The following is a 16,890-nucleotide window of genomic DNA, read 5'->3' as shown; positions in this document are numbered from 1 at the left end:
CCCAGCAGGAATCATGGGGTTTACCTGGGAAGGAAGGTGCTGCTGAACTCATCAGGCCAGCTCTGCAGTGGACATGAAGTGTTTTGGGATGAGCAGCGTAAGCCTTGGCTGGGGCCAGTGGGAGGATGCGTAGAATCGGCTAGTTCTCTTGGTGGATCTTTTTGTTTTGACTGTGATAATGGATTTTACCTGATTTGGTTTTTAGAATTTTATCAGTGATTGCCACATTTGTGTCTCCCGGTAGCCCTTCCAGCATTCTTTGCACGCCTGTCCCCAACCCCTGTCCTGTTCCTCAGCCTGAGGGACCTTCCTGGTCCCCTAAGTGGGTTGCTGTCTATGGGTGTTTCACTTACCTGCAGGGGAAGCCCATGATGGCAGCTCAGGACACATTCTGACCCTTTGCTTTTCCCAGTCTGCACCTCATCCCACAGGCACATGGAGACAGAAATGTCACATGCTGTGGAGTTTTTCAGAGAAGCTTCCACTTGTAAGTTGAAATCATGATAGACGTGGAATTTTTGCGTGATCCCTTCAGGACCTGTCTGTGCTTTGTTGTAGAACTCCAGGCCCATGTTCATCAGCGCCGTGGAGGACTGTGAGTACACCTTCGCCTGGCCCACGGCCACAGCCTGTCCTGTGCAGAACAACGAGCATGACGACTGCCAGGTCACCAACCCAAGCACAGGTGAGAGGTGCCAGTCGCTAACCCCAGCGCAGGTGAGAGACGGTGCCCTCACCAAACCCAGCTCATCAGGGGGGAGACCTAAGGAGAAGCTGTGGGCAGCAGGCGCCCTGGGCAGAGGTGTCGTGGTGTGTAGGTGTGTTTGGCCTTTCTCCGGATGGGCCGCTGTGTGTTCTCCTGGCTCTCCTTCAGTGGAGGAGAGAATGTTCCCTCAGAGAATCCATCTCCCCTGTCGCTCTCCTGGTGTGAGAGGTGCTCCTGGCTGGGGTTACTGACTGTGTCAGCCCAGCAGCTCTAGGCTCACCAGGGCAGGCTAGAGCTGGCCCCTGCCTGCCTTTCAGCGTCAGCGTAGTGGATTGCCGGGAGTCTCCCACCTGCCCTTGTGCTGGGCACCCAGAAAGGCACAGGCACAGTCCATTGGCAGCAAGAGGTGCGCTGGCAGCCTCTCCCCATGCCCACGGGAATCTTAGTGGCTGCTGTGGTATGGCCCAGCAGAGGGTGCTGTGAGCCACGATCTTTTCAGCTAAAGATGGGACATCTCATGGATCACGGGACTGACAGTCTCATGATACAGCCTGGCTGTTGGTGGAGGATTTAGACAGGGGTTGTGGTGAGAAGTCAGAAGTCCCAATGCTGGCATAATCTGCACATGAGCTCGCCAGTGATGAGCCTCCCAAATCTAAGCTCCCTGAAGTCACTGTGTCCCCATCTTCTTCCACCCTTCAGGACACCTGTTTGATCTGACCTCCTTAAGTGGAAGGGCGGGATTCACAGCTGCTTACAGCGAGAAGGGGCTGGTCTACATGAGCATCTGTGGGGAGAATGAAAACTGCCCTCCTGGCGTGGGTGAGTGCTGTGTTCTCTCGTGTGCTGTCTGACTCTCCTGTCCTCCGGGGTTGTCCTTGGCCTCTTTGCATGCCGACGGCAAAAAGGATGAGCAGAGCCAGGAAGCTGAGACGCTTCCGTCTCCTGCAGCAGTCAGCCCATGTGGGGGACACATGGCCGTGTGACGGAATGAACATTCAATGTAAAACAATGGTTAAAGCCAGATTGGACACTTGAAGTTACAAGTGCTGGCTATGAAATTGATGGTCCTGATTTGCAGAAAGTTCTCATCAGAAAATTGGCCATTGAGTCTGTGATTGTATTTTCTCCGCCTTTCCCTCGTGGTGCAGGGGCCTGCTTTGGACAGACCAGGATCAGCGTGGGCAAGGCCAGCAAGAGGCTGAGATATGTGGACCAGGTCCTGCAGCTGGTGTACAAGGACGGGTCCCCTTGTCCCTCCAAATCCGGCCTGAGCTATAAGAGCGTGATCAGTTTCGTGTGCAGGCCTGAGGCCGGGCCAACCAATAGGCCCATGCTTATCTCCCTGGACAAGCAGACGTGCACTCTCTTCTTCTCCTGGCACACGCCACTGGCCTGCGAGCAAGCGGTGAGTTTTCAAATGGGCACGGGAGAAGTGCATGTCCAGTGCCCAGCTGCAACCGGGCCCTTTCATGAGCTTCATTTGCCCACTAATAGATGCCCAGCTGACCTGTGCACTCCTGATCGCCCCAGTAATAAAGTTGACTGGAAGTGCCCAGTGCTATGTAATGAAGCATTTTGACACCTTTCTTTTTTTGTCGTTGTTATTCAGCTTTTAAATTCGTATGGGTGACCTAGTGGTGATTAGGAAAATTTTTTTGTAGACTCAAAGCAGTCTTTCCTACTTAACAGACGGAATGTTCCGTGAGGAATGGAAGCTCTATTGTTGACTTGTCTCCTCTCATTCATCGCACGGGTGGTTATGAGGCTTATGATGAGAGTGAGGATGACGCCTCCGATACCAACCCGGATTTCTACATCAATATCTGTCAGCCACTAAATCCCATGCACGGAGTGCCTTGTCCTGCTGGAGCCGCTGTGTGCAAAGTTCCTATTGATGGTCCCCCCATAGTAAGTACGACAAATCCAAGGGTGGAGATAATTTTTGCAAGAGTTTTAGTGATAACCTTTGCATTGTTTCTTGCCTTAAGTGGAGAGTTGCTCAAGCATAAAAAAATGGAGAAAGTAAGTGGAACTATGTGTGTTCTGGGTCCACTACAGGAAGATTAAAGGTTTGCACGTTGAACTATCAGCTGATGATGGTAGCCAGTCATTGAGCATGGGAGATAACATGAATATGTGTATAGGGACTCTACCTGTCATGAGCCTCAGGGTTGACCCAAATCAAGAAGTTTTTAGGTAAAGTGACAGGAAAGCACACTGGCCTAGCCTGGTTTCTTTGTATGAAATGCCTTGTCTTCTGCAGTTAAAACACGTGTGAAATGCAAACAGTTTCTTTGGCGAGGAGTTAATAATTAAGGGCAAGAGTACGTTTGCTAATAGCTAAATATTTTGCCTTGAAAGCTTTGGTTTTATGCATTAAAAAATTATTTTGTAGAGATGGGAGTATTGCTATGTCGCCCAGCGAGGCTGGCCTCAGGCTCCTGGCCTTAAGTGATCCTCCTAAAGTGCTGGGATTACAGGCATGAGCCATAGTGCCCGGCTTGCTAGCATGTTTTAATGGAAATTTGGGTCTTTAAAAATTGTCTCCGTGAGTTACATTCATATTTTGTCAAATCCTTGGTATGTTTTCATACTTGAATGTGTCTCACAAGTCATCTGTATTTCTATCTGTATCATCTATTATGCTTTAAGGATGTAAAATATATTGTAAAATACCTGGATGCCCTTTAAAAGATGGACATTGTATGTGGCAGTGATACGGGGAGATGTCAGGAGTGTGTAAGGAGATCGGCCACAGTGTGAATTAGCACAGCTCCAGCTCTGTGTGAGACAGAGGCCTGGACAAGCTGAGTCTCCCCAGGAAGCTCTTTGGTAGTGTCCTTTCTGACAGCGCAGACCGGGGATCCTCGATCGGGAATCATTTCCTCAGGGGTCCGATCTGCCTGGCCACCGGCTGTCAAATGTTAAAAGGTGTAGAAAGTTCTTTGACTGGAGAAGGTGTGGTGCCACGTGGTCTGAACATGCCCCACAGTGGTGAATGAAGAGCATTGTAGCTGAGAACAAAATCATGGGGAGGCTGCTTACACACACACCCACGTGCGCACACGCGCACGGATACACACGTTCATCACATCCACCATTCCTGGCCATTCGCCTTTATTTACTTTTTAAAAATAAAAAAAGGCTTTTTTTCTCATAATACTCAGACTGGTCTTTTGTTTATTTGCTTATTCACTCGAAAATATCTGTTGGGCAGCCACTGTGTTGCCAGGTGCTGTGCTAAGCAATGAAAATGAACAGTGAACACCACCTGTCCTCTCTCCCAAGGGCATAGCCAATGGGTACTGCTGGGCCACGTCAGTGGGCAGTCCCAGAGCAGCACTGGGCAGTGAGGGTGGCAGCTCAGCATGGAGGTTCTGGCCTTCCCCTGCCAGGCGGTGGGAGGACTGTGTAGCATCCTTGGAGGTTTTTCAGGTTCCGACCTTCCCTCAGCAGGTGATGGGAGGACTCTGTAGTATCCTTGATGTGACTGGAGAGAGAGATTCCTATTGCTTAGGATCTCTGAAAATTGAAGATACCTATCAATAGAACCAACCTTAGAACTAACCTTAGAATCAAAATGATAACCACTGACATAAGGAGGTTACATAGCATCTGTCAAACCTTCTAACTGGAGTTGGTATAAACCCAGTTTCTTTAGATGCTGCTCATTCTCAGAACCTGTGAGGCCTGGTTTTTGCAATTCTGTATCAGTTCTTAATTCCACTCTCCTAGGGAACGGCTAATTTCCTAAAATACTCTTTGCCCTTGCTCTTTGTTTAGGATATCGGCCGGGTCGCAGGACCACCAATACTCAATCCGGTAGCGAATGAGATTTACTTGAATTTTGAAAGCAGTACTCCTTGCTTAGCGGACAAGCATTTCAACTACACCTCGCTCATCGCGTTTCACTGTAAGAGAGGCGTGAGCATGGTAAGTGTGGGCCTGTGATGATCTAGATGCTTAACTGGATTAGTGAGCCAAGGCTAGACAACCAGAAAGTGCATATCAGGTCCAAGGATACTCTTATTCAAAATGACTGCCTTGGATAAGAAGGTACACTAGTAGTGTGTCTGAATAATTTAAACCACTAATTGAAGGCTGAGTGAGCTCCCTGCAGTTAATAGCATATGGAAGCTTGCTATAATTTAAAAACATAGAACACAAGTATAGAAATGACATTCAGCTTTGACTGCTGATGCATAAAAGTGTCGTAACTTTTGTTTTTATTTTAACAATTACTGATTTTATTCTAACTGGGAAGTCAGAAAGACATTTGGGCAGCTGTAGTCTTTCAGGACATAGCCCAGAAGTTCCCAAGTAACAAAAGACCCCTGGAATTAGAATAACTACAACAAAGTGGCACCTTTTACTTATAAGGAGGTATTGACTTCCATTTTATGTGCATTAAAAAAAGAATACCAGCTTCCATTATAATGAGTTGCACAGGGGAACAGCTCTTTGCCCCAGGAACAGAGCGCCGCAGCCTCTCATCTGCGCTTCTGAAATCTGTGAAGCTCTGAAAACTTGGGGCTCCTTTGACATGAATGGACTGAGGCTATTTGTGGTGTGGGTTTGTCCCACCTAATGTGGATATTGATACGTCTAGCTACAGAAGTATTAATATGCTTGATCACAGGCTCTGGGGGTGTGAGAATTGCCTCTTAAAATCCTAATAAAGATGATGGATTCCAAGGCTCATATGACCCCTAGGAGTTCAGTTGATGGATTAGGATCTGTTGGGTGTCTTGTAATTCTGATAAAGATATCCTAATGATGTTTGGGCCTGGAGCAGGTTTGTAAAGGGACTGTTAGACATGGGTGTGCTGACAGTGACAGAAAGTGACCTGGCAGCCGTCTGGCCAGTAGGAGAGACAGTATTTGAGAAGGAGAAGAAAACAGTCCTGCTGTTTGGGTCTACTCCATAGGGGCTCAGAACACCTCAGAGCCCTTGGATGTGTCCCTGTTCATGAATCTTAGAGTGTAATGACAGTCCTAGTTAGTAAGGAAAGGCAGAGCTGTATTCAGTCCACTCATTTCATCTGTTCATAAGCGTATCTGCATATTTATATAGGGGTGTCTGTATGCCTCTGCAGATGCACACAGCATGGGGCAACGTGGACTTTGCCTTGAGGGGGGCTTTAAGTTCTTCATTCTTTAAAGGACAGTCTTCACTTCTAAGACCCACCTCATCATGAGTGATGCTCTGTTATCTCACACCACCAGCTAAAGAGTGTGGAACTATGCCTTGCTTTGACACTGCTGCCAACTTGACAAATCAAATTAGCTAATGTGATTTTAGTTAATTCTCAGCAGCCGCACATTGAGAGTGATTAGTGTTTAATTGATTTTAGAAATGAGGCATCTTATGCTGAATGTGTCTTCTGGTGTCCCAGAAAGATTTTTAGAAGATTTTTCCTCCCCAGCAGTTTTCATTTTCAATGGAAGTACTTTTACCACTGAATCATAGGGAAAAAGATGCTTAACATTAATTACAAACGGAATTCCTGAGAGCTGCCTCATCTTTTTTTTGTTGCTGTTGAATGAGGGAGGGAATAAATAAAGTGATTCAAGAATACTTGGCCTATGGAATATCTGGCCACGTGGCATCTTGCCCCTTGAATAAATGTCTCCCGTGTGTAGAGACAGTGGATTGGAGCACTTGCGAGGCAGAGTGTCAGTTTCACAGACCTCTCTCGTGACATTTAAGTCCTCCCCCTTTCTTCCTTTGAACCTGTAGCAGAGAACGTTGAGGCTTTCTCTCTTAAGTAGGAGATGAGACCTGGATTCAGCCAGGGAGCTCCCGGGATATGTGGGGGGCAGGGGCAAGGTGATGTCTGTGCCTTGAAGATGGCATTGGGTCTTTCAGCTGCTGTTGTCCAGCGTCCCTTCTCTCTGAGAGGCCGCTATGGGTTATGCGCAGCCCCTGTAGGGGCGTGGTGTGTCACTGCTATCTATCCCTGTGCCATGGGGTTTTTAAGACCCATGCTCTTCCTGGCGATAGGGAATGCCTAAGCTGTTAAGGACCAGCGAGTGTGACTTTGTGTTCGAATGGGAGACTCCGGTCGTCTGTCCTGATGAAGTGAGGACGGAAGGCTGTGCCCTGACGGATGAGCAGCTCCTCTACAGCTTCAACTTGTCCAGCCTCTCCACGAGCACCTTTAAGGTAATGTGTTCACCCTGGGCGTGCTGGCGCAGGTATACCAGCTGCTGTGAGGCTGCCCGGAGTGTTTTGGATAATGTGGTAGCTGTGAGCTGAGAGGGTGTGTGTGGCCACTGGGCAGCATCTGGGGGCTCTCGTAGGGCATGCCAAGTCTCAGGAAGGTTCCTGGATTGTGTGGCCAACTCAGCACAGCTGACACTTGCGTTGTACCTCATGACTCTGCACTTAAGGCTTTTTGAGGATCAGGTAACCTCATGAGGTGGGTAGTGAGACCCTTTGTATCAGACAGAGAGCAGGTGGGGCAGCCTGGAGACATGAATGTAAGGTATCCACGGGGGCAGGGCCAGCTCTCGGGTGGCTGAAATCTACGGGGATTTAATTCTTCCAACCTGGCTAAAGATGATCAAGGCAGTTGTTTGCTGATTGTGGCAGCTGTGGGTGGAGGGAGGTAGGAGGTGCCTTGGAATTGAGAGGCACTTGGGCATGTGCCTCCATGCCATCCCAGAGCGGCCTATGCTAGGTCTGTGGGCTGTTGGTCTTACTGATGTGGTGTCGTAGTCGCTGGTGCCTGGGGGCCCCTAGCTCCCTAAGCCTCGATATCTAGGCGTTACCATGCCAGTGCCTGGACTGGGGTATGGAACCCCAGCACCTGCTGTGGCATAGCAGCTGGTGAGTGATGAGCTTGGAGTTTTGGGCCCAGGTGCCAACACCCTGGCTCCTGTGATGGAGCCCTCTGCCTAGGTACAGGTCCTCCCGACAGGTTTGCAGCAGGTGTGAGCCTTCTGGGCGCTGGGTGGGCCAGGAGAGTCAGGTCCACGCTTCAGCGTGCAGCGTCGGCTCTGCTCATTCACTCACTTGGCCTGCACAACGCCTTATTACACAGGTGAGGGAGGTGGGGTGAGCCTGAGGCTCCCTGCTGGGTCCCTTCCCACTGAGCTGTGACGAGACGACAGCCAGAGCAGTGGCTGGCTGAGGGGGTGGCCGAGGTCCCCGGCAGGAAGCAGGAGGAGCAAGCAAGCTGGGCCTAGGGGTTGGGGGAGGCCTCCCAGGGAAAACCGAGGGCCAAGGCGATTGCGTGGCTCTGATGCACACAGAGGAGTCTCTGCTCTTCTGCATGAACCTGCCTCTGGCACCAGCTGCAGTAATGGTTCTCTCTTCACCTTGAGACCTGGGTGCTGCCACCCTGCTGACGGCCACGCGTGGTGTTTGTCCAGGTGACTCGAGACTCACGCACCTACAGCGTTGGGGTGTGCACCGCTGCGGCCGGGCCAGAACAAGGAGGCTGTAAGGATGGAGGAGTCTGTCTGCTCTCGGGCACCAAGGGGGCATCCTTTGGACGGCTGCAGTCAATGAAACTGGATTACCGGCACCAGGATGAAGCTGTCGTGTTAAGTTATGTGAATGGTGATCGTTGCCCTCCAGGTAAATATTTGCAATGAGGTAAACTTCAAGCTCACAGTAAACTAGAAATTAGACATAGCAGCAGAAAGAAGCTGAGGAGTGGAGCTCCAGGGTCCTGTGAGTGCTGTAACCTTGGGCGTGAATGTGAGCTGTTCCTCTGTACACCCCGGTGTGAACCCTGGTGCGAACCCTGGTGCGTGAATCACACTGTGTTCTCTCAGTTGCCTGGTGAGCTTTGGTGGGTGAATGCCAGTTGTCACATAGGTGCTTTACGATGGGCAGCTTCCTTAGGGACTCCTGCTGCATTTTTAGGTGACTGTGCCTGGTGAGGCACAGCCGCCACACTGGTAATGTGGATTATTCAGATGTTCTTCTTCTTTCTAGAAACTGATGAAGGCATCCCCTGCGTCTTCCCCTTCACGTTCAACGGGAAGAGCTACGAGGAGTGTGTCATAGAGAGCAGGGCAAAGCTGTGGTGCAGCACAACGGCGGACTACGACAGAGACCACGAGTGGGGCTTCTGCAGACACTGTGAGTAGGAAGGCTCTGCGTCCCCGCATGGCCTGGGGCCTTGATACTCTCAAGGCTCAATTCACACTGAGACCTTTGTGGATGCGCCAGTCAGTGGCAGGAATTGTCTTGCATAAAATATTTTCTTACTCGGGCCGTTTCCCACAGAGAAACATTTGAATCGCTCCGTGAGATTGCTGGGTAACCGTATCTACAGACCGCAGTAGAGCTGCCCTGAAATGCTGTGCTGGGTGGCTGGCTAGGCCCACACACTAGCCAGAGGGCCTTGTGTCCGCACACCAGGTTTTAGCCCTGGTGGTTCAAATTATGCCTCAGCAAAATAAATGTCTGCCGTGGGTCTTCAGGATTCTGAAGCTAGTGAGAATTCCAGTAAACCAGGCGACTCATTGATTGACTTTCTGCCATGTGGCAGTCCACGTGTGGAGTGGGGTTTCTTGGTGAGCCACACTCAGCACCTTGCCCCTGTGGTGCTCAGAAAGTTTCATGAGAGGAGCCAACTGCTGTGACTTGTGTCTACGGACCGTGAGATGGAAGAAATGCATGAAAAATTACTAATTTTCATACATGTCCAGGGACCATAATGGGATGTATTAAGGAACCAAATGTGTTAAATTTACAAAGGATTACTATAGCTTTGTTTTGAGGCTTATTTTGACAAAACATTATTCCCTATTTTCTGAATCACACTTGTGTTTTCAAGTACTTGTAGGTATTGTATTATTATCTTAATTTTTTTTTTTTTTTTTGAGATGGAGTTTTGCTTTTGTTGCCCAGGTCAAGTGATTCTCCTGCCTCAGCCTCCCAAGTAGCTGGGATTACAGGCGCCCGCCACCTTGCCCAGCTAATTTTTTTGTATTTTTGGTAGAGATGGGATTTCACCATGTTGGTCAGGCTGGTCTCGAACTGCTGACCTCGTGATCCACCCACCTCGGCCTCCCAGAGTGCTGGGATTACAGGCATGCGCCATTGTGCCCAGCTGTCTTAATTTTTTTGGTGATTAGTAGACTAGTCAAATATTGAACACCCATCTGAGGAATTACCTAGGGCTGTGGGGTTATTAAGAAGTATGATGAAAGGCTGTGCCAAGGAGCTGGATGTGTTTGGAGTCAGGATACACATGAGTGAATCAACATGAGATGTGGCCAGGGCAGCACATGGGGCATTGCCAGATGGCGGATGGAGTCTGCAGGTGCTCCTGAGGCAGCTTGGGGAAGAGGTGCGGGAACGTGCCCTGGTGCAGGCCTTGGTCTGACGTTCTCCCGCCTCTGCTCCCCAGCAAACAGCCACCGGACATCCAGCATCATATTTAAGTGTGATGAAGACGAGGACATTGGGAGGCCACAAGTCTTCAGTGAAGTGCGTGGGTGTGATGTGACATTTGAATGGAAAACGAAAGTTGTTTGCCCTCCAAAGAAGATGGAGTGCAAATTCATCCAGAAACACAAAACCTACGACCTGCGGCTGCTCTCCTCTCTCACCGGGTCCTGGTCCCTGGTCCACGACGGAGTCTCGTGAGTGCCTTCCCATCCGCCCGCAGCACCACACCCTCAGCCGATGAATGTCAGACTGCTTGATGATGGTTGGCTCTTGGGGTTCTAAGGATGGGAATACCACGCCCATGTGAGGCTGATGGCGGTTGAGCTGTGGCTGCTCCTGGAAGCAGCCCGCAGTGTCAGACCTGGCACAGAGGGTGATTCTGAGGTCAGAGTGGGAGCGGGAGCTTTGGTGACCGGAAACGGAGCCTCCGGAACTGGAAGAACCTGGACTCACTGAGTTAGGCCGGGCTCAATTTGCATTTGTGTGTAGCTCAGGTTGTGGGAGGTGTGTCGGCTTTCTTGGGTCTTTGGCAGGAGCTCCTTAGGCTTTGCTGGCTGGGGTCAGCCCATGGTCCTGACCACTCTGTGTGGGGAGCGCCCTCTTGCCAGGTGCTCCTGGCAAGGCATCACCGAGGAGCAAGGGCATGGACTCAGAGGGTTTAAATGGCTCTAAGTAAGGTGGGAAACTTGCCAGGATCCCAGCCCCTGCCTCTCCCAGCCCCAGAGCCCTTCTTTCTGCCACGCCACGCTGTGATCAGCGTGACCGCAGGTGTGGATATTCCACTCCGGGTGTGCCTGGTTGGGAAGCTCCCTTCTTCAGTGATGACTTCCTTTTGTCCTATTTTTTTAATTGGAAAAGCTACATTCAGTGATGGAATGGAGCCCTTAGTTACAGAACCTTTCTCTGAAAGTAAAGCGAAGAGCCCTCCTGTGTCAAGGGCAGAGACGTCACTTGCTTGCCGGTTTCTTGCCCCTTTGTGTCGTTTTTCTAGGTACTATATAAATCTGTGCCAGAGAATATATAAAGGACCCCTGGGCTGCTCTGAAAGGGCCAGCATTTGCAGAAGGAGCACAACTGGTGACGTCCAGGTCCTGGGACTCGTTCACACGCAGAAGCTGGATGTCATAGGTAAGGCCTGTGGGTCCTGGTCCTTGGTTCAAGGAGCCGCATCTGAACCGGGAAGGTGAGGGTGTTCTCAGGATAGCAAGGAGAGTGAGCATATGCTTTGGTGGAAACCTCCAGATGTGATTGCCTGTCACTGTCTCACAGGCATTTTGGCTCTCCTGGAACATTAAAATGAGTGCCGTTTTGTATTATGTGAGATTGCAGGTCCCAGTCTGTGTGTTTAGAGGGGTTTGGCTATCTCGGGAAAGTGCGTCTGTCCAGGGGGAGGTCTCAGAATGTTCAGCGTTCCTCTGAAGTTTATGTTCTAGCTGTAGATCAAGTGCCTAAACTGACATAGACACACGTGTTTGTTGAGGCAAGCCAGACGATTGCATGAGGACTTGGTGCAGGTAGTTCAGGGCTGCATCTTGGTAAACTGTCTTAACAATTTTGAAGATAATAACGATGCTTTTTAATGGGGAATTGATCTTGTAGTTGGTTGGTGAGTGAAAGATGTTTTCTTTCATTATTTAAAGGCGGAAAATAGAGGTTTCTTAGCTTAAGAGCAATTAGGATTTGTTGGAGGGACCAGTAAAGGAAAATATTCACCGTTGCCTCTTAACACTGGAGTGGGGTTTCCTGAGTTGTCCTGATTCAACTATAGGACTACTTCAGATTAGCTTGAGATGTTGAGATGGAGAAAGAGAATTCCGAGAAAACTACTGTCACCCTTGATAAAAGTCATACGCAGACTCTGCAGGTTGGTAGTGGAGGGAGAGCTGCCGTATATACAGGAAGTGGCGCCCAGATCGCCAGCCTGAGACCCGCCTCCCCGGGAGGTTCCTAACCGCTTTGGAGGTCAGTGGTTGCTGTCACTCCCACACTGCCCCAGAGGGGGAAGGAGGGAAGGTAGTGGAGGGCGGCTCTCTCCCCTGTCATGTCGCAGTACATACGGGTATTCGACTAGTCTTTCCCCAATGTCAGCCAACTGCAATCACTAAAACACTTAAGGCTTCACTAAAAGCTTGAGGCAGAAGGAGCAAAAGAGAGTAGTGAGTGACATGGAACTAGATCGTCTGACTTCTCAGCGGTGACCTGCAGGCCACCTCCATTTGGGGAGCACCATTTTGCAAGTCAGGCCTCCTCGCCAGGCGGGAAGAGCTCTTGCTTTCTCCTGGGGCTGGCATTTGGTATCCTGAGCACCTGCTGACTGGAACGAGAAGTAATCTGGTGTCTGACGCACCCAGTGAGCTCTTAGTCTTTGGCGCCAACAAGACAGCATCTGCAGACAGCCACGGTGCGTCCATTGTCCACTTAGGGAACGGACCCCACCCTGTGGGGGTGGGAGGTAGACTTTTTGTTTCCGGAACCAGCATGTCTCAAGCAGCTGCGCTTAATATATGTTTAATCCCCATGCGCTCCATGGGGCAGTGTCGTCATCCGTTCCACACACTGGGCCCCTGAGGCGGGGAGGTTGAGCCTCCTGCCCAATCGGTATGGGCTGTTTACACTCCTGAAGTCGTTGCTTGTTTGATCCCATATGCCGGAAGTTTTAAACATTTTCTGCAAAATAGTGGAATTCTTTTTTCCAAAATTTTACACAGAAGCCCAATATTGAAAACAAATTCAGCTGGAGCAGCTTTGAATTTGGGGCAGGGCTGAGAGCCTAGAGTCCCACCTCCTACCTCACCATCCGGCAGCCCCCAGCACCTCAGCCTGTGTCCTGTGGAAAACACTCGGGAAGTGGGCACTGTGCCCGTGTTACCTCCACCGCGTGCCCCTGCCTGGAAGAATCTGTGTGTGTGTGATCGGGGTGGAAGGCACATGCTTGCCCTGCACACCCCGCGCCATGCCCTGGAGACTTCGTCTGTCCATGCAGCCAGGCTGGGCCTGGACCATTTCCAGAACAGCCCCCTGGGCAGCCACGAGCAGCCTCTTGGCGGTGGCTTGAGAGTTGGAACCTGGCGGCCACGCTGCCGCAGTGATACTTGCAGCTTAAAGCATATACTCGCTTTTCTCTCAGACCCTGCAGGTTCGAGGGTTCAGGTTTTTCTTTTAAAGGGTCACTTTTAAAAGACAGTGCTTGACTTAAAGCTAGAAGACCCTAGAAAACCACAGTTGGTCTCTGTTTCTGGCTTTTCACTTTTTCTGTTCCCTGCTGTGTTGTTATTGGGAGGCTCACATGAGGGTACCTGTCAGGAAAGCACCTAATAGGATACAGAAATTTTACACAGTTGGAGCAATAATGAAGGCTGCCATTACCCGGGGTCCCACTGTTCACATGAGTTTGTCGGGCGCTTTCTATACATGCCTGAGACTTGCCTGCTTTGGACAGTGTCCTGTTCTGCAGGGAAGGCCCTTGAGGCTCAGAAGCTTAGCAACCCAGGGCCACAAAGTGCGGGAGAGGGAGGGTTTGGGTTTGACCCCAGGACTTGGGCTGTGGCAATTGTGCAATGGGCCAGGTGGCCACCCCTGAGCATGAGAATGCAAGAACTGGTCGATAAACCTTTAGGGAGCCAAAACTTGATTTTTTCCTGGCCTTTTTTTTTTTTGAGACGGAGTCTCGCTCTGTCGCCCAGGCTGGAGTGCAGTGGCCAGATCTCAGCTCACTGCAAGCTCCGCCTCCCGGGTTTACGCCATTCTCCTGCCTCAGCCTCCCAAGTAGCTGGGACTACAGGCGCCCGCCACCTCGCCCGGCTAGTTTTTTGTATTTTTAGTAGAGACGGGGTTTCACCATGTTAGCCAGGATGGTCTCGATCTCCTGACCTTGTGATCCGCCCGTCTCGGCCTCCCAAAGTGCTGGGATTACAGGCTTGAGCCACCGTGCCCGGCCTTTCCTGGCCTTTAAACCAGATTTTTACTCCCAACTTTGAAGCTTCATTTGTTTGTTTTTTTTGTTTTTGCTTTTGAGATGGAGTTTTGCTCTTGTTGCCCGGGCTGGAGTGCAATGGCACTATCTCGATCTTGGCTCACTGTAACCTCTGCCTCCTGAGTTCAAGCGATTCTCCTGCCTCAGCCTGCCGAGTAACTGGGATTACAGGCACCTGCCATCGTGCTCGAATAATTTTTGTATTTATGGGGTTTCACCATGTTGGTCAGGCTGGTCTCGAACTCCTGACCTCAAGTGATCTGCCCGCCTTGGCCTCCCAAAGTATTGGAATTGACAGGCGTGAGCCACCGCGCCTGCCTGAGGCTTTTTATAATGTGCTAGAAATAATGTCAGTTCAATCGTTTGTGTGTTTCAGGTGACAAGGTGGTTGTCACGTACTCCAGAGGTTATCCGTGTGGTGGAAATAAGACCGCATCCTCCGTGATAGAATTGACCTGTACAAAGACGGTGGGCAGACCTGCATTCAAGAGGTCAGGAGACTGGGGGCTCAGCGCGGGACTGTGCAGTGAGCACACTGGAGGAATTCCTCCTTGGGGTTTTCACGGGCGGGTTTTGGCTGAGTGTGAGGAGGTCAGGGCCAGAGCCATTGATTGTGCTGTATTGGGCAGGGCTGCTCCAGGCAGGGAAGACCCCCGATACAGTGCTGAGACACTATTGCAAGACCAGTGCAACTTCTCTGGGCTAGCTTGTCTCTTGAACTATGTTTAGCACTGGCTGAGCAGTATTTAACTGGCCTCCACCTTTGAATGTCATAGTAGGAACAAAGGGGCGTTGATTTGTCCCACCCAACGTGTTCAAGCAGCCTGGCTGGTACCCTCAAGCAGCTGGGACCTGCATCTGGACCTGGGATGTGCTTGGATTATGTTCAAGTTTTCCAGGCCACATTGCATCTGGTGCGAGGGAGAGCTTGGCCAACAGAGGGTGCATGTGAGCTGCTGTTTGTGAACAGAACTGATTCCTTCCAGACGTTCAGTTTGGAAAAGGGGAGACTCAGAAATTGCCAAAGGATTTAGGAATGTATAAGTCCGAGAAGCCTAAAAATCTAAAAATCTAGGAGCAAATTTTTCCAGGTTTTCAATGTTGCGTGGCTTACAAATTTTAAAGAGTTTATATTGAATGCTCGCATGCTTTGTCACATTACTGATGTGTGCACCACAGTCATCTTCCCTATCCATTGTGGTGATGAAAAGAAGTGAGTGAAATAACCGTCCTTGCTCCGAGCTGCTGTCAGTGTTGAGTCAGGAAGTTCTGCGTAGACCTGCGCAGCCTGGGGGGTGGGGGCCTCGGGACGCAGCCCACGTCTTGCAGCACCTTGACTGAAAGCCAGTGAGCTGCTTCAGGGGCTGCGCGGTGTTCACTGTTTTGCAGTCTTCCCTCGTGTCTGGCTGGGGAGGTGACCGTAGTCTGTGCTTCCCTCCTCCTAGGTTTGATATCGACAGCTGCACTTACTACTTCAGCTGGGACTCCCGGGCTGCCTGCGCTGTGAAGCCTCAGGAGGTGCAGATGGTGAATGGGACCATCACCAACCCTATAAATGGCAAGAGCTTCAGCCTCGGAGATATTTATTTTAAGTAAGTAAAACGTTTTCCTTTTGAGCTGTGAAATGTGTTCAAAATTACACCAGCAATGCAGCTCTTTCCCTATCGGGGAGCGCTGCAGGATAAATAGGTCTGTGCTTTAGTTACTGTTGCTGGAGTCGTCGTCATCTTTTGCTTAAACTGAGGAAAAGCATTACTCAACCATTAAGTTTTAACACCAAAGATGGTGAATTCTCGTGAGTGTAAAAATAAATCCCCCCTCCTCCTCCCTCACTTCATGATAAGCTCAGGGGTTGAGGCTGAAGCCTTCTGACATGTTTAAGCAGGAATCTTCTGGGCTTACCAGTGTTTGGAAAATAAGTTTCTCAGCGGTGGTACTGGGGCTGCTCTGGGGGGCCGGTGGCCGAGGTGCACAGACAGGGCGAGGGCCATGTGGTGCTGGACACAGCACCTGAGGAAGGTGGATTAGCACTCAGAGGGCAGAACTGGCTGGGGAGAGCCTCTTGAGATGGAAACTGGCATCCTCAGAATCTCTGTGGGGTCACAGACTTGCTGCCCTAGCGCAGGAAAGGAAGCATCGTGGGGTCCTGCAGCGATTCTGAGGACTGAGGGTTTATGCCGTGAATGCCTTCTTGAAGGACTTCCACGTCACTCTGGTCTTTTCTGTCTCTTCAGGCTGTTCAGAGCCTCTGGGGACATGAGGACCAATGGGGACAACTACCTGTATGAGATCCAGCTTTCCTCCATCACGAGCTCCAGAAACCCGGCGTGCTCTGGAGCCAACATCTGCCAGGTGAAGCCCGACGATCAGCACTTCAGCCGGAAAGTCGGCACCTCTGACAAGACCAAGTACTACCTGCAAGGTAATCCGCGGCTTCCCACACAGGGTCCCCGTTAACTTCCTCCGAGGAAGGGGATTAACGTTTTCAACTAACCCCCTTCGGTTGAAATCGCGGACCATTTTTAAAACAAAAACCATAGTCTAATTCTTTGCCTTGTTACGAATTTTGTCAAAATGGATCGAACGACACGTGTCAGACCTGAGCATTTCACTGTAGGTAAATTGTGTCTTAGTTAACAAATGAATGTACAAAGAAACGAAAACCTGGTCTGATCCAGTGGTTCTGAGGTCAGGTGGAGGCTGAGCTGGGCACAGTCAGATTTACCTTTGATTTGGTTTTAGCCATGACACTTCCTTATTTTGGAATGCCAAATAATATTTGAGAAGGTAAGAGAT

General features: G+C 50.3%; 1 protein-coding gene across 1 annotated transcript in view; it reads left to right on the top strand.

The window, feature by feature from the left end:
• IGF2R (insulin like growth factor 2 receptor) overlaps positions 1-16,890 on the top strand; it is a 133,730-nt gene that overhangs the window by 101,919 nt on the left and 14,921 nt on the right. Inside the window, exons 32-44 of the mRNA XM_005551504.5 lie at positions 559-685; positions 1,409-1,528; positions 1,858-2,114; positions 2,399-2,617; positions 4,493-4,642; positions 6,714-6,875; positions 8,087-8,294; positions 8,658-8,804; positions 10,081-10,315; positions 11,113-11,249; positions 14,471-14,585; positions 15,540-15,686; positions 16,329-16,516. Coding sequence (XP_005551561.3) covers positions 559-685; positions 1,409-1,528; positions 1,858-2,114; positions 2,399-2,617; positions 4,493-4,642; positions 6,714-6,875; positions 8,087-8,294; positions 8,658-8,804; positions 10,081-10,315; positions 11,113-11,249; positions 14,471-14,585; positions 15,540-15,686; positions 16,329-16,516 — 2,212 coding nt within the window. The remainder of the gene's footprint in view (positions 1-558; positions 686-1,408; positions 1,529-1,857; positions 2,115-2,398; positions 2,618-4,492; positions 4,643-6,713; positions 6,876-8,086; positions 8,295-8,657; positions 8,805-10,080; positions 10,316-11,112; positions 11,250-14,470; positions 14,586-15,539; positions 15,687-16,328; positions 16,517-16,890) is intronic.

This window comes from Macaca fascicularis, chromosome 4 (genome assembly GCF_037993035.2).
Source record: "Macaca fascicularis isolate 582-1 chromosome 4, T2T-MFA8v1.1".
In the NCBI taxonomy this organism is placed as follows: Eukaryota; Metazoa; Chordata; class Mammalia; order Primates; family Cercopithecidae; genus Macaca; species Macaca fascicularis.
This window is presented reverse-complemented; position numbering and strand designations above follow the sequence as displayed.